The 21,944-nt window shown below is 45.0% G+C and overlaps 1 protein-coding gene across 1 annotated transcript in view; it reads right to left on the bottom strand.

Annotated features, from left to right (window-relative positions):
- Positions 1–21,944, bottom strand: part of PKHD1 (PKHD1 ciliary IPT domain containing fibrocystin/polyductin) — a 394,719-nt gene that overhangs the window by 329,933 nt on the left and 42,842 nt on the right. Inside the window, exons 19-27 of the mRNA XM_032796706.2 lie at positions 20,348–20,490; positions 19,198–19,328; positions 16,700–16,884; positions 15,798–15,936; positions 11,195–11,349; positions 10,461–10,645; positions 8,558–8,680; positions 5,597–5,702; positions 1,809–2,087 (exon numbers count right to left, since the gene is read on the bottom strand). Coding sequence (XP_032652597.2) covers positions 1,809–2,087; positions 5,597–5,702; positions 8,558–8,680; positions 10,461–10,645; positions 11,195–11,349; positions 15,798–15,936; positions 16,700–16,884; positions 19,198–19,328; positions 20,348–20,490 — 1,446 coding nt within the window. The remainder of the gene's footprint in view (positions 1–1,808; positions 2,088–5,596; positions 5,703–8,557; positions 8,681–10,460; positions 10,646–11,194; positions 11,350–15,797; positions 15,937–16,699; positions 16,885–19,197; positions 19,329–20,347; positions 20,491–21,944) is intronic.

The following is a 21,944-nucleotide window of genomic DNA, read 5'->3' as shown; positions in this document are numbered from 1 at the left end:
TGTAATGTAGGATAACAATATACTTGCTTTTCTTTTTAATGAGTGAAAGATTGTTGCAATCAGGAGAGGAGTTGGATTATGGGGGAAGTAGTAAGGGGGAAAAAACAACGCCAAAGCATTGCACCTACCTCTTTTTTAATGATCAACAGCAGCAATTCCCAACCTTTCCCCATACTAGGACCCCATTCATGTAAGGACAGAAACATCTGGGACTTTCACTCCATTTCTGCCCCACTCACTCCATCCTCCCACCGCTCCGTCGCTCGCTGTCCCCCACCCACACTCACTTTCACCGGGCTGGGGAAGGGGGTTGGCATTCAGGATGGGATGCGGGATCTGGGCTGAGACCAAGGGGTTGGCAGTGTGAGAGGGGGCTCTGCGCTGAGCCTAGGACAGGAGGGGGTGAGGGGTGCAAGCTCTAGGAGGGAGTTTGGGTACAGGAGGGGGCTCTGGGCTGGGGCAGGGTGTTGGAATGCAGGAGGAGGTATAGGGCACTGGCTCTGGTTTCATGGTGTCAGAGCTGGGGCTTAGGGTGCAGGAGGGGGTATGGGTGTTGGCTCTGGGAGGGGGCTGGGGTGATGACTCTGGGAGGGAGCTCAGGGATGAGAGTAGGGATGCAGTCAGGACCGGCTCTAGCCACCAGCAACCAAGCACATGCTTGGGGCAGCACAATTCCAGGGGCGGCATTCCAGGAGCTTTTTTTTTTTTGCTTCAGTAGTTGCGCTCTCAGCGGTTTTGTTCATTGGTTTGTTTGTTTTGCTTGGGGCTGCAAAAAACCTAAAGCCGGCCCTGGATGCAGCCTCCTGTTGAGCAGCACTCACCTCCGGCGGCTCCTGGTTGGCGGTGGGCATAGTGAGGCTAAGGCAGACTTCCTGCCTACGCCGGACCCACACTGCTCCCAGAAGGGGCTAACATGCCCCTGCAGCCCCTGTGGGGGTGGGGGACACGTGGCCCCATGCGCTGCTCCTCTCTGCAAGCACTGCCCCCGAAGCAATCCCAGCCAATGGGAGCTGCGGGAGCAGTGCTTGCAGGCAGGAGCAGCACATAGAGGTAGACCCCTGCCCCCCCCCACCTCTGGGGCTGCGCTGGCCTACTTCTGGGAGTGGTGTGGGACCAGGGTAGGCAGGGAGTCTGCCTTAGCTCCAGCCAAACTGTGCAACCAGAGATCGTGATCGATGGGTTGGTGACCACTGCTCTAGCTCAACCACAAATTAGGGGCTTGATGCAGGAATCACTTGGTGGAATTCTCTGGCCTGTGTTATGCAGGAGGTCAGACTAGATTATCATAATGGTTCCTTCTGGACTTAAATTCTATGGATAGCTTGGGAATGTTTCTTTTTCAGAAAGAGGAGATAGTGCCCTCCTTTTTCCTCTTATATTTTAAAGGTGAGAGGGAAAATATGGGTTTGGGTTTTACTTTTTGAGGTTTTCTCACTACATTTTGTAGCTAGCCAGAGACACACTTTCCATTTGGTCACTTGAAGGACAGAGTGTAGTGATTTATTGCACTTTGCAGGCAGCTTTCAAAATGACATGAGAATATTAGCCATGAAACTGTTATCCAGAGCTGTAGCATACACCCATATCCATCTGCACTACAAGACAGGAAATGTAGCACCCCCAGCGAAGAGGCAGAGCCAGCTGCCACTCTTCCTGAGAAACACTGCCCCTAGCCTGGTCACTCCCATGTCAGGTGGAGAGCAGAGCCGCTAAAGCTCCATACACAAATGTTGAAAAAACAACCTATCAAAAGCAATAATGCTAAAGGCAGATATTCAAGTGAGAGCTTCTACTGAATTCAGACATACCAATCTCCGAAGCCGTCGGAGGTTCAATAGCTTCCAGCCTCGGCTCAACTCTCAGGCAGATGCCCTGTCCTTTGCTGGCATTGCGAGCAAACCCATAAGGTCTCACCAGTAATGTAACATGGTACAGTCCCATTGGTAACATGTTCATCCAGCAAACTACAACCGTTTGATTTGAAGTCATTACTTGGCAGGTTGTGTGGTTCACCTCTATCTGCAGTGCTTGGCTGTCCTCAGCAAAGCCAGACCCTGTGATATAAACTCTGGTGTGGAGTCCATCAGCTGGAAGGATAAAGTAAAAGAAAACTACAAATCTGTTGCTAAGTAATGACACCCAAATTTGCTTCCCAAAAACAATTAAGCTGCTTAGGCTAACTGTGCTTAAGCATTTACTACAGTCTCATCACCCTCGTTATATGAGTGCCTAGCAAAACTATCATCATCACAATATAAAAAATCATTTCCCTCTGCTCCTCCCAAGCCTGTCAGCATTCAACTATTGTCTCTTCTCTTGTACTTTTATTGTCATCTCATATGGTGCCTAGCCAACGATGGTTCAGAGACACTACCACACTACAAACAACAAGAACAGAGGTCTTCTACATTTACCATTTTCCTTCCTCTCAAGTCTATATCTTCCTCTAGTCTCCACTAAACCCTGATTTAAAAATTGCCAGTGGTGGAGAATCCACCACAATCCTTGATAAATTATTCCAGTAATTGGTTAATTACTCTCACTGTTAAAAATTTACGCCTTATTTCTGGTCTCAATTTGTTTAGGTGCAACTGCTAGCCATTGGCTCATGTTGAACCTCTCTCTGCTAGATTGAAGAGCCAGTTATGAAATAGTTGTTCCCCATGTAAGTACCAATAGATTGTAATCAAGTCACCCCTTAACCTTCTCTTTGATAAGCTAAATAGTTTGAGCTCTTTGAGCCTCTCTCTTTAAGGCGAGGTGGCCAACCTGAGCCTGAGAAGGAGCCAGAATTTACCAATGGCCATTGACAAAGAGCCACAGTAAGAGGTCAGCAGCGCCCCATCAGCTCCCTCACTCCTACTCCCAACACCTCCCACCCACTGGCAGGCTTGCCAATCAGCACCTTCTAGTCCTTCCCACACCTCCTGATCAGCTGTTTCATGGCATGCAGGAGGCTGTGGGGAAAGAAGTGAGGCTACTGTAGGCTCAGGGAAGGGGTGAAGAGGGGGCTGAGTCTGTGGCAGAGCCAGAGGTTGAGCAGTGAGCACTCCCTGGCACACTGGAAAGTTGGCACCTGTAGCTCCAGCCTTGGAGTCACTGCCTATACAAGGAGCAGCATATTAACTTCTGAAGAGCCACATGTGACTCTGGAGCCACAAGTTGGCCACCCCTGCTATAAGGCATGTTTTCTAATCCTTTAATCATTCTCGTGGCTCTTCTCTGAACTCTCCAATTTGTCAACATCCTTCTTGAATTGTGGGCCCCAGAACTGGATCCAGTATTAAAGCAGTGGGTGCACCCATGCCATAGACAAAGGTAAAAATAACCTCTCTACTGCTACTCGAAATTCCTTTGTTTATGCATCCCAGATCAGATTAGTTCTTTTGGTCACAGTGTCACACTGGGAGCTCACGTTCAGTTGATTCTTCATCCTTACCTCCAAATCTCTCTCAGAGTCACTGTTTCCCATGACAGAGTCCCCCATTCTGTACGTATGACCTACATTTTTCATTCCTATAGGTACACATTTAGTCATACTAAAACTCAGATTCTTTGCTTGTGTCCAGTTTATAAAATTATCCAGATTGCTCTGAATCAGTGATGTGTCCTCTTCATTATTTACCACTACCCCCAATTTTTGTCATCTGTATGCTTTATCACAGTGATTTTATGTTATTTTCACAGTCATCATTAAAAATATTACATAAGAACATAAGAACGGCTGAACCAGGTCAGACCAAAAGTCCATCTAGTACAATATCCTGTCTACCGACAGTGGCCAATGCCAGGTGACCCAGAGGGTGTGAACCTAACAGGTAATGATCAAGTGATCTCTCTCCTGCCATCCATCTCCATCCTCTGACAAACAGAGGCTAGGAACACCATTTCTTACCCATCCTGGCTAATAGCCATTTATGGACTTAACCACCATAAATTTATCCAGTTCTCTTATAAAGCCTGTTATAGTCCTAGACCTCACAATCTCCTCAGGCAAGGAGTTCCACAGGTTGACAGTGTGCTGTGTGAAGAAGAAATTCTTTTTATTTGTTTTAAACCTGCTGCCCATTAGTTTCATTTGACGGTCCCTAGTTCTTATATTATAGGAACAAGTATATAACTTTTCCTTATTCACTTTCTCCACACCACTCATGATTTTATATACCTCTATCATATGCCCCCTTAATCTCCTCTTTTCCAAGCTGAAGAGTCCTAGCCTCTTTAAAAAACCTAGGGCCAAGAACCGACCCTCCGAGATCTCAGTGTAAACAGAGGCAGAGAATCCTGTGGCACCTTATAGACTAACAGATGTTTTGGAGCATGAGCTATCGTGGGTGAATACCCACTTCGTCAGATGCATGTAGTGGAAATATCCAGGGGCAGGTATATATATGCTAGCAAGCAAGCTAGAGATAACGAGGTTAGTTCAATCAGGGAGGATGAGGCCCTGTTCTAGCAGCTGAGGTGTGAAAACCAAGAGAGGAGAAACTGGTTCTGTTGTTGGCAAGCCATTCACAGTCTTTGTTCAGTCCTGAGCTGATGGTGTCAAATTTGCAGATGAACTGAAGCTCAGCAGTTTCTTTGAAGTCTGGTCCTAAAGTTTTTTTTGCTGCAGGATGGCCACCTTAAGGTCTGCTATAGTGTGGCCAGGGAGGTTGAAGTGCTCTCCTACAGGTTTTTGTATATTGCCATTCCTGATATCTGATTTGTGTCCATGTATCCTTTTCCGTAGAGACTGTCCAGTTTGGCTGATGTACATAGCAGAGGGGCATTGCTGGCATATGATGGCGTATATTACATTGGTGGATGTGCAGGTGAATGAACCAGTGATGGTGTGGCTGATCTGGTTAGGTCCTGTGATGGTCGCTGGTGTAGATATGTGGGCAGAGTTGGCATCGAGGTTTGTTGCATGGATTGGTTCCTGAGCTGGAGTTACTATGGTGTGGTGTGCAGTTGCTGGTGAGAATACGTTTCAGGTTGGCCTCAACTCCTGAGAAAAGCAGAAGAGAGCACGCACACACGCATGCGCACACTCTCTCTCTCTCTCTCTGATACATTTTCCCACTTCTTTCCTGTGCTTTTTGTATCATCTGATTAATGGCTTAATTATTAGCATCTCAGTTCTCCTCAGCCTATCAGTTAGGCACTGCTCTTCTTAATGTGGTCTCCTCTGGAGTAATTAATTAGAGCTGCAGTGACCAGAGTACTGGCCCAGCTGCTGTGGCCCAGCACTCTGTCACAGGAAGCAACAATCTGAATGGTAGCACTGTAAACAATCTTTGCAAAGCTGTACACAATTCCAAAAGCTGTAAGGGATACAGTTAAAAGAGATGGATCCAAACTACAAAATTCAGATCTGAATACAGATTCCAACACACCAAGTTCATTCATCCCTCCCCCATAACTAGGGCTTTCTTTTAGCCCATTGTAGAAATAGGGGCCAGATGCAAAATTCAAATCCAGAACTGGGTACAAATTCCAAACTTTCCTAAGTTCCAGGGTGTTCGGACCCAAGAAATTTGGCTTGAGCCCATCTCTAATGTCAGAGAGGCCCTTTCGACAGCTCAGTCATCCCATGAAGTGCAAATACCATTACCTAGTGAATAGTCCACGTGGCTGACTAACGGGGTTGCTTCCTGAGAATACTGAAAGGAACATGAACCAGAGCAGTTAGCTGGGACATCATTCACCACCACCACCACCTGAAGAAATGGAGAAAAACGTTATTCCAAAAGAGGGAAGGGGACGCAGGTCGTTAACAGAGCTCTACAAAATGCTGACAATTAAACCCAGAATCATGCAAAACTTGCCTAGTTTCATTTCAAATTTGGCCCAAAGTTTACTGCAAAGTTTTCTAGGGTTCACTGTAGGCAAGTCAGGGCCTATACTGATAACCTCTGTAGGTGCCTGTTGGATCATTTCTCGTTTTTGACTGATATTCACAGCTCCTCCCAGATCCAATCCTACCAGTTGATTGAATGCTCTGATTTACCCTACACTCCTCTCCTTCTCCATGTGAGCGCCAGTATAAACGGCTAAAAGAACTGTTTGGTTTTTTTTGCGAATACAGACTAACACGGCTACTACTCTGAAACCTGTCAGTATAAACTGCTGTTACACTCTGAAAAGTACCTTGTGGGGTCCCCTATTTATAACAAATTCCAGATCAAGTCTGATCATAGAATCAGAATATCAGGGTTGGAAGGGATGTCAGGAGGTCATTTAATCCAACCCCCTGATCAAAGCAGGACCAGTCCCCAACTAAATCATCCCAGTCAGAGCTTTGTCAAGCCTGACCTTAAAAACCTCTGAGGAAGGAGATTCCACCTCCTCTCCAGGTAACCCATTCCAGTGCTTCACCACCCTCCTCATGAAAATTTTTTTCCTAATATCCAACCTAAACCTCCCCCACTGCAACATGAGACCATGATCATCTTACAGATCCCAAAGCTCCATTTGGGATCTGAAAACTAAGTTGTGATCTTGCTGCCTCTAGCAGTACTTCACCTCCCATGAAAAAGAGTCTCCATTCTGAACTAGACTGGTGAAGCACAAAGTGCAACAGAACCCTCCTCCTTCTCCCACCACCCTGCTGGTCTCCTGGGGCTAACGAGAAGGAAACACTGGACTATGCTGATTGCAGAAGTAAATTCTGTCAAAGACATACAGGAAGCAGCTAAGAACTGGCATGTGCTACTTCTACAGGCCCTTTTTTCTTTAACACTATAACCACACTTTAAAATCAGAGGGGAGTTTTGGTATTTGTTACCAGTATCAAGCCAAGACAGTGCTTCAAATGAACAACAAACCTGAGTGAGAAAATTTCTCCCATGTGTAAGAAAACCATAATGTTCTGTCTATCTCACTAGGTATATCCATGACCCCAGGCACTGCAGCATCCAAAAGCCTCACAAGCTTTAACGTATTTATTCCTACAATGCTCCTGTGAGGGAGGGGATTGCTATTGTCCCTGTTTTACAGATGGGGAACAGAGGCATTGTGAGACTAAGTGACTTGAGTAGGATCACACAGGAAATTTCTTGAAGAGCAGGGGACTGAACATGGGTCTCTAAAATCCAGGCTAGGACCCCACTGTGACACTCTTACCTTGGGGGAACACCCTGCACCCCCATGTTCATCCTTATAATATAATTGTGTGGTTTCTAATGCAAAATTTGTCATGTTGAGTGTCTTCCTAAGGCTCATGATGCACTAAGCATTGTTGTTATAGTAATGTTATAGGTTGTAATTTCATGTATATAGTTATGAGGCTGAAAATCTGTCCTTATGGCTTAAAAAAAGCCCAGGCAAAACTCTCCAGGAACAGAGGGGCGGTTCACACCTCATCAGGGCATGTACAGGACAAACCCAGCGCAGCCTCACAGGAACAAAGGACACTGGCCTAGGCAGCAACAAAGGATCTGTTGGACTCTTGAGTGAGTCACCCCCCTTCCCTTGGTTAGTTTGGGACTACGATGAGGTAATGCTCACCTGACTCTAAGGGAGGAGAGAGGGGAGCAAAGCCAAGAGGGAAGAAAGGACATGATAAAAGGGAGAGATGTTTGCCATGCTCTCTCTCTATCTTCCACCTCCATCTACAGATACCACCACGAAGTGCCTAAAGCGCTGATCAAGAAGGGAACCTGGCTGAAGGGCAGCCAGCCAGTCTGTGGTGAGAAGTATCTAAGTTTGTTAAGGTCATTGAAAGTGTTAAGATCAGCTCAGAACGTGTTTTGCTTTTATTTCATTTGACCAAATCTGACTTGTTGTGCTTTGACTTATAATCACTTAAGATCTATCTTTTGTAGTTAATAAATTTGTTTGTTTATTCTACCTGAAGCAGTGCATTTTGGTTTGAAGCATGTCAGAGACTCCCCGTGGGATAACAAGCCTGGTTCATATCAATTTCCTTGTTAAATTGACAAACTCATATAAGCATCCAGCAGGCATAACTGGACACTGCAAGACAGAAATTCCTAGGTTTGTGTCTGGGACCAGAGATATCAGCTAGTTGCATAATCCAAGCAGCGGCTGGCCCAAAGTGCTCATTCACGTCGCTGGGAGCAGTTTACATGCTAGAAGCTATGCGTGAATAGCCCAGGAGTGGGGGTTCTCACAGCAGAGCAGGGTAATGTTGGCTCCCAGAGCTGAGGATTGGAGTGACCTAGCAAATCACCAGTCCAGATAACACTAGGGGAATATCACACCCACTCACTAGCTCATCCTTCCTCATACCCTGCTAAATAATGGCCCAAAAACTGCAGTTTAATATAGTGTTGCTACAGTGTTTGGAAGTGATCCCTATAGAACCCAGTATCAGTTTGGTTTAACGACACAGTCATAGATATAGGATTAGCTCTAAGCCCCTGCCTCACAAGGAAAAATCCCCCTCCCTTACTCATGGCTAGTAGTATCTTAATCTGTACTGAGTCTCATTGATTTAAATGCCTTTCCCAGGGAGTGCAGCGCTGTTCAGCAAGTGTAGGATTGCCAGATCTGTCAGTCAGACAGCAAGTCACAATGAGCCTATGGGAACTGTGATCAGTTGGTGACCTACCTGCGTGTGGTTATTGGCCGTAGCTAGCATGTCCCCAAATATTGGTCCAATAAATACGCCGCCATCATAAACCACACGAGCTGCAATGGTTGGGTTAAGTCCTGTGAGGTTTTCAGCAGAGACCTAGCACGGCGTGAAAGAATGAAAAATCAATTTTTCTCAGCTTAATAACAATTTTTCTTATACATGTTGTGTACCATTTTATAAACAACTCAAACTCACATAGGTAAGGTTTATTCTAAGGGCTACAATGAATGAATGGGAACGTTCTCTGAATCTGCTTCTATGGCCCCAATGGCACAACATCCAACCCCCTCACAATCTTAGCGTATGCATCCCACAATACAATGTTGCAATCTCCATTGTACAGGTGGGAAACAAGCAAAAAGATTAAGAAACATGGTTTAAGGTCATGAAGGGAGTTTGCCCTGAAGCACGGTATTGAACTCAGTTTTTCCATCTCCCAGGCCTGTGTCTTTAGCACCAAACCACCCTGCCTCCCTAGCTCTGGCTTTACATTGGCAAAGAAACGTACACAGGATTCCCTATATAGCAATGCTCCATCTCAGTCCAATATGCTGCCTCTGACAGGGGGCAATGCCACATCTTCAGAGGTTGGTGCAAAAGCCCATTAATGTACCTAGTCCCTGTCCAAACTGAGACTAGGACCATGCTAGCTACTACCTCGTTTGAGCAGGACTTGGATAGAGGCGAGACATAATTCTTGATGGGGGGGGGCATGATTTAAAGGTTCTGGAGTGGCACGTGACCACCCCACGTCACCTCTGGGCCCTTTCCCAGTCTCCTCGTGCCTCCCATGCCCACTCCAAGCTAGCACCATGTTGCTCCCACTCCCCTCGCAGCTTCTTTCCACTTCTCCCATTGCCTCCTTTCTGCAGGCATGGCACAGGCTGGAGCAGGGTCCAGACACCTACTACAGTACCATCGGTAACTGCACCTGCGGATGAGGAAGGGACAGGACTCAGCAGGCTTCCCCGGGTCCCCTCTGGCAGAGCTGTGCTGCCAGCCTAGTCTCTCTTCCCTGCTCCAGGCACCTCCTAGCAGAGCTCAGTGGGAGCACTATGTGCTGGTGCCTTTCCCAGGCATATTTCCCTCAGCCATGCTCACCTCGACTCCCGCTCTGGGAGAAATCTTGGGGGTCATGTCACTCCTCATGCCCCTCTACACATCACCTCTGTTGGGGAGAGTTTCGCTGACCAGCATGAAGAGGGATTTTTGTCTGAGAACCACATGAGAATCAGGTAATAAAACCTTGGTGGGTTATTCCATAGTATAATTCTCAGAGACAAAAACCCTATCCACCTTGGTCAGAGATCCATGCTAGAAGTCTGCGAGCAGCAACTATGTTTTAAAATGACTGGCTAGCACAGGTCCAATCCCCATGTCAGTGGGGCCTTCTTGTGCAATTCTGTAGCACATGGAGGAGTTACTTCCTGACCTCAGGCTTATGTTTCAAAGCATTAGGGTTGGTGGCTTTATATTTTATCTCTTTGACTATAACTGCTGTTCCTTTTCTTAATCATCTAACCACTCTAGAACTTGCTGAGTTCTTGCTCTCAATAATAGCCTTTGTCAGGCACTTTGCTGGAGTCTCCTGAGCGATCTAGGTGAATAAAACTTTTGTGGAAATGAATACTGTCAACACAGACATCCTGGCTAGGAGATTTAAGGGTGCAGCAACAATTTAGGGGGAGGGATAGCTCAGTGGTTTGTGCATTGGCCTGCTAAACCCAGTGTTGTGAGTTCAGCCCTTACGGGGGCCATTTAGGGATCTGGGGCAAAAAAATAGTTGGGGATTGAGCAGAGGGGTGGACTAGATGACCCGAGGTCCTCTCCAACCCTGATATTCTGTGAATTGCATTAAAAGAAAATATCATCGTACATCAATAACAATGGGCAAGTCACCAGTCATGGAGTTCCAGGTCAGTGTCCACACATCTTGGTAACAAGTGCTCACATCCTCGGTCACAGTGAAATCACTGGCATTGAAGTACTGGCCTGTAGAGTTATCTGAATTGCTTTGCAGGAGCTCACGGAGGTGATGGGAGGAGACATGCACCGGAACACCTGGGAAGTTCATTATAAAACAAGGATATCAACAGCTGTGCAGCCACAGGTCCACCTGGACAGGTATAACAGCAAGGGGTGCATTAGAAACACATACATAGGGTCTCATAGAATCATAGATTATTAGGGTTGGAAGGGACCTCAAGAGATCATCTAGTCCAACCCCCTGCTCAAAGCAGGACCAATCCCTAAATGGCCCCCTCAAGGACTGAGCTCACAATGCTGGGTTTAGCAAGCCAATGCTCAAACCACTGAGCTATCCCTCCCCCATGCTTTAGAGAGGTATCACTGTCCTATAACATACCTTAGTGTGAAAAAAACCTCTAAGGGTCTGAGCTAAACCCCATAGAAGTCAGTGAGTGTCTCTCCATTCTCCTCAGTTGGGTTTTGGATCAGTACCTAAAGCTATCATCCAAAAATATCCGTCCCTGCTTTGGGGGGCAGATAAATGTCCCCAAGGGGAACAGTCTGACAGCCCTGCCTTTGCAGGAATGTTTCCAGGAGTGACGTCCTGGCTCCCAGAAAAGGAAAGTTTCACCCTCCCTTTACCTGATATCACTGTATTGGGGAGCAGGATCCGAAAAGTCCCACCAATGGGTGGAGATGCAGCTTGTAGTCTCTGAACTGTCAGGCTAACATTTGCACCTTCCATGAACACAGCCAGGTGATCCTCTTCTGAGCCCTGCGAGGGCAAAGCTCCCCTGCTGGAGAGAATTGAACCATCTGAGTCAGCAGCTCCAGTGCACGATGCACAGCTCCACTCCAATGCAGTCAGCAGGAGTGGGAGATTGCAAGCAAAATTCAGCAGATTGCAATATCTTGAACCAGCTACTGTTCTCCATACAGAGCTAGGCAGAACAGTGTGACGTGTCCATGAAATGAACAGAAAGCCCCTCACAAAGGCTGGCCAAATAGCTTTTGTGCCTGTCCCAGTCTGAGTCTGCTGAACTGAACCACAGCATTTCAACACTTGCCACTGTGATACGCAGCATTTTCAAAGTGATGTAACATCTGCGCTCCAGGAGCCTATCCTCGGAGCTTCAGTAATACTTTGTCAAACTCTTTGGGCTACTGAACTTCGAACAGCAACAAATTAAGGCTCCCAATAACCTTTCTGTATCATCATTCCCTATGTGAGACAATGGGCACAGAGGAGGGAAATGACTTACCTGAGGTCATACAAAAAAGCTATAGAAGAACTAGGAACGGACAATCCAGGTCCCCCAACTCTTGTCTATCTTAGGTACTTATCCAACTCCCATCACCATAGTATCCTAGGAACTGACAAACGTGTTATCCTCAGAAGACCCCTGACGAGGCAGATTAGTGCCACTATCCCCATTTACTGATGGGAGCGAAGGGTGAGTCTGCCCTGGTGCGGGAGATGTAATTTCCAGCTCAGGTAAACACACACACTAGCTTTGATCAAGCTAACACGCTAAAAATAGCAGCATGGCCACAGTGGCACAGGCTGTAGGATGGAGTAGCTGCCCTGAGTACAATCCCACCCTCAACCCTCTGTACCTGCTCTGGCACTTTGGGGGCTACACTGCTATTTTTAGCACGCTGGCTCTGTCTAAGTTAGCAGAAGTACATTTATCCTACCTGGAATTACACCTTCAGCTTGACTGTGGGCATATCCTTATTGACTTCCTTAATGTCTTGACAAACTGCATGCCTTTAACGTCCCAGGTTAGTGGTCTAACTGACAAGGCCCACTCCCAGCCCTAAGTTTTAACCACAAGACCATCATCCTGCTTAGTTTTAGCCAATGTTTGTACAGTGCTTTGAGATTCTCCTGGTGGGAGGCGTTGTCCCACCAGGAGAAGCAACGCAAAGCAATGTCAGACACTTTCACAAAAATGATCTCCAAACAAGGAAGCCGATTACGATCCAGATGTGCTTTGAAAAGTAACACGGTGCCTTATCATTGTAACTGTTCTTCAAGATGGCTGCCTGCAAGTATCCATGCTGCAAGTGATGTGTATGCACCCCATGGAGTTTAGAGCAGCAGCATCCTTTGGAAGTATTTAAGGACTGAAGCAGGGAACACTCACAGCCCTGACAGACACTGCTACTCCAAGCTCACATGGTCATGGTACATGCATCATCTGCAGTGGGGGACAATGGAGGTGATCCTTAAAGAACAATGTTTTTATGCTTTGCAGTTATAATTTTGTCTTCTTCTGAGTAGTATTATGGTAGAACTTAGAACTCTAGTCCTGGACCTGGGCTCCATTGTGCTAGGCACTGTACAAATAGAACAAAAGGACAATCTGTGATCCAAAGATAAACATGTTTGCTATGCCAAAGGGATAAAGAAGAGAGGTTGGAGTGATATTTATTCAAGTAGCTTTCACAAATGTGCTCAACATCTCTATGCATCTAATGATGGTAAGGACAAGTTATCTATATTGCTTACAATATAGACTTATTGGCCTGCAGCTTTAAGATTGTTTTCAAAAATTCACCACTTTAAGTGCAGTTGGGAAAAAACAAATGTCCTTGGTGGCACAAGAGTGTCACCATGTGGTGACTTGTATGAATATCAGCTATATAATTCCCTAATTAAACACATTTATTCTAATTCTAGATTTTAAGGCCAGAAGGGACCATTAGATCAGTGGATCTCAATCTTTCCAGACTACTGTACCCCTTTCAGGAGTCCGATTTGTCTTGTGTACCTCCAACTTTCACCTCACTTAAAAACTACTTGCTTACAAAATTAGATATAAAATACAAAAGTGTCACAGCCCACTGTTACTGACAAATTGCTTATGTTCTCTTTTTTGCCATATAATTATAAAATCAATCAACTGAAATATAAATATTGTACTTACATTTCAGTGTATAGTACATAGAGCAGTATAAATAAGTCACCGTATGAAATTTTAGTTTGTACTGACTTCGCTAGTGCTTTTTATTTAGCCTGTTGTAAAACTAGGCAAATATCCAGATGAGTTGAGTACACCCTGGAATACCTATGGGTACCTCCAGGGGTACACATACCCCTGGTTGACAACCACTTCATTAGATTATCTAGACTGGCCTCCTGTACAACACAGGCCAAAGAATTTTCCCCAGTTGCCCCTGTATTGAGCCCAATAACTTGTGTCTGGCTAAAGTCCATCTTCCAGAAGGATATCCAGTCTAGATATGAAGACATCAAGACTGGAGAATCATAGTTTGTGCCACCAGTTAGCAACCCTCACAGTTAAAATTGAGTGTTAGCTCAAATTTGAATTTGTCTGACTTTATCTTCCAGGCATTGGTTCCTGTAATGCCTTTCTCCACTAGATTAAAGAATTCTTTACTACTCCCATACAGTCTCCCTGTGTCAGTACTTAGACATTAATCAAGTCACCTCTTAATATTCTTTTTGACAAATAAATTGATTGAGCTCTTTACATCTCTCATTGTAAGGCATTTTCTCCAGTCCTTGAATCATTTTTGTAGCTCTTCTCTGCCTCTTTTTCCCCTTTTTAACATGCTTTTTAAAAATGTTGACACCAGAAATGGACATCAGTATTCCACCAAATAGCTCGCACACAAAAGTAAAATCCCCTCCCTGGTGCCTATCCACTATTCCCCTGTTTATATATTTTAAAAAAAAAAAACAGAATTCAGACAAAGCTGAATTTATCCACTCAGCTTTGTCCATGCCACATAGATATGGAACTTCTCTTTCTCTCTGTAAAGTGAGAGTGTAAGGCAGAGGTTCTCAAACAGGGGGTTGGAACCCCTCAGGGGGTTGCAAGGTTATTACATGGGGGGTCACAAGCTGTCATCCTCCAACCCAAACCCTGCTTTGCCTCCAGCATTTAGAATGGTTTTAAATATATTAAAAAGTGTTTTAATTTATAAAGTCACACTCATAGGCTTGCTATATGAAAGGAGTCACCAGTACAAAAGATTGAGAACCACTACTGTAAGGGGAGGTCTACTTACAAGTGAAGTCACATCTATGCTGTACCTATCTACCATGCTACAAAGCTTGGCTGGTTTTGCATTGCAGACAGGGCTGTACTGTGTTTTAACCATGTTACCAAATCATCTGAGAGCCTTGAACTTTGAAGGACTATAGCAGGAACTACTTACACTGAGCAGATAAGGTCTTGGGAGTCCCCCTTAAAATATAAACTAGATTGTTTCCATTTCTCTATTTTTTCCTCCCTGCTGACTTAGGTTGCATTTCTTTAAAATCCATGAGTCTGATTTTTCAGAGGTACTGAGCCCATGCAGCTGCCATAGATTTCAGTAAGAGTTGTAGGTGCCCCTGTCTTTGTCTGTCTGTGATCTAAGTAGACAACACTCTTTGGGGCAGAGATGTATGTGTGTGTATAGCACCTACCACAATGGGACCCTGATCTCAGCAGGGGCCCATGGCTGCTACTGGAAATACAAATAATAATAATAATAAGCTGATTCATAATTAAACACAGAGTGCCAGCCTTACAAAATAACACTAAAGAAATAAATAAGAACAGCCCCTCCCTATGAGCTGTGAAAACAAACTGCACTGCTACATAGGACAACAGGGTGAACTGGACCTGGGAGGTCATGGAGGAGTTCTTTGTTGTGTACTTAGGGTGGGATAGGGTGGAGTGTGTTTGCCTGGTTTTTAAGAGATTGAGCGCAAATCATAAAATCCAGATCTAAACTGCCTCAAAGTTCCAGGCTGTTCAGACTCTGTGCTCCAGTTCAGCATGGAGATAAACCAAGTACAACATTCCAGTCTGGAACCAAATTCTCCCAGAGTTTGGGATTAGAAATTCAGGATTTTTCTTTAAATTTAAAACCTTATATTTCTCTCTGTTCTATTTAGTCCAGGGCCCTGCCTTACTGTTAACAAGTTGGGATTTCTGGTGACATGGGCCTCTGTCTAGTCCCCTTCAAGAATGGCTGAGGCAAGATGAGACCTTTTAGCAAAGGGTCTCATGGAAAATGAACAGAAGCAGAAACATCAAGCACTTGCGAGTGAAAGATTAAGAATTCCTAGGAATAGCAACACAGGAATTGCCAGACTGGGTCAGACCCGAGTTTCATCTAGACCAGCATCCTGGCCCTGGCAGCGGCCAGCACCAGCTGCTCCAGAGGAAGATATGAGAATCTGTACTAGGCACATGCAGGATAACCTGCCTCCAATTCCTACCTCAGTGACAGAAGAGGGAGCTTGCTGCCACAGCCAGCCACCAGAAAAGACACATTGTAGATTGGGGGAGACCCCACCACAGACACTTCTTGGATAATATTTCCACCTGGACGAGCTGGTCTGGAATCCCTTTGAAAAACTGAAAGGAAAATATTATTATTCATTAGAGAGAGTCGCTGTTTTTTTATTTCAAAACTTCAAAGTCGTTTCCGTTTCAGAATTGGATATGCACCCACTTGTTGGTGTTTCTTCAATATTTCTCATAACATTGGCAACTTTTTATCAAAAATGTCAGTGAATTGTTTCATTTACTGAAAACCCAGCATTTTCAGGGAGCTAAAAAGGGTCAACCACCATTTTTGAGACGGTAGAACCTCAAAGTTACAAACACCTCAGGAATGGAAGTTGTTCCTAACTCTGAAACGTTTGGAACTCTGAACAAAACTTTAGGGCTGTTCTTTCAAAAGTTTACAACTGAATATTGACTTAATACAGTTTTGAAACTTTACAGTGGAGAAGAAAAATGCTGCTTTCCCTTTATTTTATTAATAGCTTGACATTTAACACTGTACTGCACTGTATTTGCTTTTTTATTTATTTTTTCCTCTCTGCTGCTGCCTGATTGTGTACTTCCGGTTCCAAATGAGGTGTGTGGTTAACTGCTCAGTTCATAACCCTGGTGTTCACAACTCTCAGGTTCTACTCTAGATGTTTTCAATGAAAACAAAATAAATTTAAGTTGATGGTTTTTCAAAAAACTTTGTTTTCAGAAAAATACAGTGCGTTTTTTTTCTTTGCATTTTTTGAATGAAAAAACACTCTCTAGAAGCCAGTTCATTTATTGATATTTTGTAGGGAAGGTAGGGCCTAGAACACCAACAAAGAGAAAGGAATTCAATTACCAGCTACGTTTCTATCCGAGACAATAATTTCATCAAGGTAAAACCAGCTAGATGTCTCCTCCTCTCTCTCAGGGATCAGCATATCGATCTGATGCACAAACACCGGTGAGTTGGCTTCAAGGTCCCGGAGGGATTCAGAGCCGTTCACACAGCACCTCCAGAGATCAGCACATGTGAACTTCCAGCTGAAAGGCATTCAGAGTATATTTCACTAATAGCCAGCTTAAGCGATAGGTGAGCTAGGCAGCTGCCTAAGTCTTATACCCAAGTGAGTGCTAATATGACGGCCACCATCTTGGCTGACACACTCAGAATTGAATCAGGGACCTCCAGAGCTATAAGCATGAGTCGCTACACCATGAATTAAAGTGTCATGGCTTCCCTAGCATAGGGTTTCAACAGCCTTGTCTTCTCTGTGGATCAACATAGAGCAGGAACTGTTATGCACACTCACCAATAGGTTACACAAAGACTGGGCCTCCTCATGTTCAAATTGTTTTAAACAATACCAAAAATATCTGGGCCTGTTTGGCATGCAGCAGGGATTTCCCAAGCTCCTCCTGTATGCCCAGAGCATTAAGGCTAGAATTCCAAGCCTCTGCAACACAGAGAGCTGCACTCTCACCTTGCCAGGTACTCAAGGGCTGTACCTAGTAAATCATGGATTTCCAAAAATAAATGCAACACCACAGCCATGCTATTTGCTCACACCTCTCTGCCTTGAGAAACATAAACCAATTGTTGCTTAACTTGACTAAAAACCTCCGTTAATCAGCTTTTCTCTTACCCTGCAGATAGACAGAAAAAGAGTGGCCCACAGCTGCATTTCATGGCAAATGTATCTTCACTTGTTGTGCTACATGTCAATTGCCCATGCCTTAAACCTTCATGCCAGCTGTTGCAATCCCCACCACCACCTTGGAAGCAACTGTTGCAACTACACAAAGGATTCTGAGGGGTTGTGGGTGTATAGCAGATGTCAAATGCTCGTAATGCATATGGCAATATTCACCGAGAGCCAGTCCTCTCAGCTAGTGTAAAAAGGAAATCTGGGTAAGACTCTTGTCCCTACTAAACACAAAGAGGACATATTAAATTAACAGCCAGGTTCAATCCTTAACCATTAGAAAAGCTAACGAGCACAACAGAATGTATCAAGACCAAACTAGACCACTTGTCGACCTAGGGTAGTATCCTATCTCCAAGAACGGCCAATGAAATAACTTTAGACTAAATAAGGGTAAGCATTACATCCAAGAAATATCCTTGCTGAGTTCCTAGTAAGGACTTTTGTTTGCCCCAGCATAAAGACAGACCCCTGGAGAACACATCCCTGGCTTGGCAGAGAATATAGTGCACGCTGAGATAGGACACTTGCCAATAATCAGTCAGCTCCATTGCAGACCTCCAGCCAGGTTGGATATGCCCACAGTGGCTAGCCCTGTATAACTCAGCATTAACGTGGTGCATTGACTCCAACAATCCAATCATCCAGGACAGAGCGGTGGGTTAAGGCGGAGGAGTAGCAACATGCATTCTACATACATCGTTGAACTCAGGGATGTAGGAAAGTATGGAGGGAAATAGCTTAATAAGTATCAAAAATAATTAGATATATCTAAGAATGGCATCTGCAGGTACATTTGTTAGGATAAAATCACAAGGGCTACCACTCCTGTGTGTGTTTCCAGGAACACGCTGGCTGACAGATGGGGGTCAAGAAGAAATGCTGTAAGTTCCTAACTATTTCTGAGATCAAGTGTTGTGTAGCCACTACTTGGAGTCTTTCCCGTTACAGCAACTGGCTTGTGGTGTTCATTGTCAAGGCACCAAGAGGATGTCTACTCTGCAGTGAAACACCTGCAGCTGGCAATTGCTTAAGCTCATGGGGCTGGGGGGTCGCAGGACTGTTTAACGGCAGCGTAGACATTCAGGGTCAGGTCTGGGACCCTCCCTCCTGGCAGGTTCCCAGAGCTCCAGCACGAGCCCAGAGTTCTACACTGTAATTAAATATCCCTGCAGCCTGAGCCCCGCAAGCCAGCTGATGTAGGCCAGCCATGAGTTTTTAACTGCAGTGTAAACACACCCCTAGAGGTCTTCAGGGAGGGGTATTATTACGATTACTGTGTCCATGTGTAACGTACTGGTTAAATGGCTTGTGACTGGTCAGTCTCCAGTGGTAGCCCCACAAGGAAGATAAAAGCTTTGCTACTCCGTGTGGCTGTTCTCTATTTCAAGGGGTAAAGGCCTTGGAGGGGACAGTGCTGAGTTCTATTGTGAGTGCTCAGTGTGTACGGTTTTGCTGATGAATACAACAGGCCAGCTGTTCAGATGGATTAAACATGCATATCTCTAGTGACTTCCATGGGGCTATGAAATTTTACACCAGCAGAGGTGCTGCCCCTATGCTCGTACGTCTACAGCACACAGGTTTGTTCTCTTAGTGCGGAGGAAGCCATTTGCTGAAACTATACCACATGTATCCTTGTACTGGGTACCTTTTTGGGCTGGTCTCATTCAGACTCCATAGGCAAGTAAGATTCTTCTTCACTGTATTTAGAAAGGTGTTGAGATAGGACACCGAAACATAAAGAGTATCGCTCACATAACCTTTATATGCAAAGCACACCTGAGAAAGGGGAAGGAAAATGATACATTATTGCTGAAGAAGGTTTATATTATGGTCCAAATCCAACCCACACAGTTGAGGTCTGTTTCTTGACTTATGTGAAATGAGTTGCTGCTTTTAGTCCGATTTCTCGTGAAAAGAAGTTTACACTGTAATGCCCACTATCTTGACTGATAGTAATTGGCACCACTGCTGGCATCTTCAACATTAAAAAAAAAGACTAAAATGGGCATTTAGAATGAATTGTCCCTTCCCACTCCACAGAGGCCATCGTCATAATAATAATACAAACACCCAGCTTTTATCCAGCATTCTACCAAGGAAGGCAGCATCATTATCCCCATTTTACAGATGGGGGAAATGAGGCACAGAGAAGTAATTTGCCCAAGGTCATCCAGCAGGCTAGTGCCAAAGGTGGGAATAGAACCCTGGTCTGCTGAGTCTCATCCCAAGGCTTTATCTAGTATAGTACTGAGAGGGGAGAGAACATCAGACTGGAAATCAAAGGACCTGAATTCTATTCCCAGCTCTACCACTGCCTCCTTAGTGACCTTGTGCAAGTCACTTAAACTCTTTGTGCCTTAATCTGTATAGTGAGGATGACGCTTACCTATCTTTATAACCACACTATGAGTTCTATGAGTGCAAATCTCTACAAGTCTTAAGCATTACATTGGTAGAGGTAGCCTCTCTAGGCAGGGTTGCAGCACATAATGAAATACAATGGAGTAGCTTGGACTGGCACTGACCAAGGCACATCCTCTGGTTATCTCCAGAACTCATCAATTTTCAGGGCTGTCAATCTATCACCTTTAATAAGCAATAGAGGTTACGGATAAATAAGGTTTGCTGCTTCATGGCCCAGGAATATATACCTAAGACACAATCTTGCATGGATTTGGGGAGAAGGGCAGATGGCCTCAATTTTCTAATATGTCTTGTCCATCTCTAATTTTATTACATTATTTGGTTCTCGGTACTTTCCTCCATGTTTTGCTCTATTCAGTGAGGCTACTTACATGTGTGTACTCAGTGAGGTTGTATCTTGGTAAGGTTGATGGAGACATTTTTACAAGATGTTTTGGCCTGTGAATACTGAACCTTCCACAAAAGGGTTCTGTCCAGCTGGCAACATGTCCCTCAGTGGCAGGGTCTCTCTGGCCTGACAGTGGTAAAAATGAAAGAGGTTAGCTGTTTGAAAAGGATTCAGAAATCCATGGAGGAGCTGGACACTCGAAGATCTGGTGAATGCAATCTTGTGCCTAAATTTGCCTGAGCGAATAAATGATGAACACTTGCAAAGCAGGCATTTGCACATGTGTGTGCGCAATGAAGCAGACCAAGGAGGTGCACACACTTTAGATACACAAGTACAACGGCCACCATAACAAACTGAACTAGGGACCTCCAGAAGTAAGGGTGGGAGTCCCTGCAGCTTGATCTAAAAAGCCAGTCGTTGTAGGTGAGGGGAGCACCAGACGCACCTCCCAGTGGATTAGGCACGGAGAGTCACATGTAATATACAAACCTTGACAAGTGAATTACAGATGCAGATCAAGCATGTTGTGATAATTGGAGCTCCGTATTTACTCTAATTGTGAGTTCAACTGAGAAGAGTGAGTGAAAGTTCATAAAGTGTCACAATAACCTAAAAATACTGATGGGGAATGGTGCAGAAGGTAGAGAGACTGATTTAGTCTATACAAGAATTGCCTACTGGTAGATCTCAAGAACTTCTTAAGATCATGCCTGGGGCACAAGAGATGCATGGAACTGGAATTCAGTGGCCTAAAATTGGTGTTTCAGCATTTAGGCCTAATTGGTGGACAAAATAATGAGATGTTGGGCTATTCCACACACCATTCCCCTTTTGGGGGCCTCAAAAAGATTTTTTTGGGGGGGGAACTGATGGATGGGAAGACTGAGTGACTGAAAGACAAGAGAATGCGTAGGCATGAGCTTCGCCGTCATGACTGCCCTCTGTCTCCTGGGACCCCAGGATCCAGCGTGACACAATTGTGCCTTCTTCGGCCTAATCCTGAGAAACTTCCTGACTAGACCAGGCCAGAGATAGGGACCCAAATGACATCACCTCCTCAACCAACTCTGGCTAAATCCCAAATACCACCTGGAATGTGAGACTGTCACCCCTCATCACACACACACACCCCTTGTGCATCCTTTTCCTTCCCCACTTTATTTCTTCTCTTTCCTATCTCTCTCCTTTTGCCTTCTGTTTAAGAAGAGTCTTGCTTAGCCAGCCAAAACTGTACATTTTGCAACCGCGCTGTGAGCCTGCAACCAGAGGGACAGTTAAAAGCAATGCCCTAAGCAGCCCGATGCTGGTATGCGGGTCTCAGAGTGGCTGATAAAACCATGTGGTATGCCGGTGTTTCTTCGCAGTCAGCTTGCAAGTCAAAGTCAACACCAGAGACAGAGGCAGCCTTTTCTATCTTTGCTGTTTTTTTCTTTCCTTGTTTGTGTGTGCCTTAGTTTCTCTTCCAGGCAATGGGATCAGGCTAGATTCAACAACAGCTCCAGCCCATCTCAACTAATTTTTTCTCTTTTCCCCAAAAGGACAGTTATTAGCATCTGCAATCCAATCTATGGGACTCT

This window comes from Chelonoidis abingdonii, chromosome 3 (assembly GCF_003597395.2).
Source record: "Chelonoidis abingdonii isolate Lonesome George chromosome 3, CheloAbing_2.0, whole genome shotgun sequence".
NCBI lineage: Eukaryota > Metazoa > Chordata > Testudines > Testudinidae > Chelonoidis > Chelonoidis abingdonii.
Note: the sequence above shows the minus strand (reverse complement) of the source record. Positions and strands in the feature narration are given on the sequence as shown.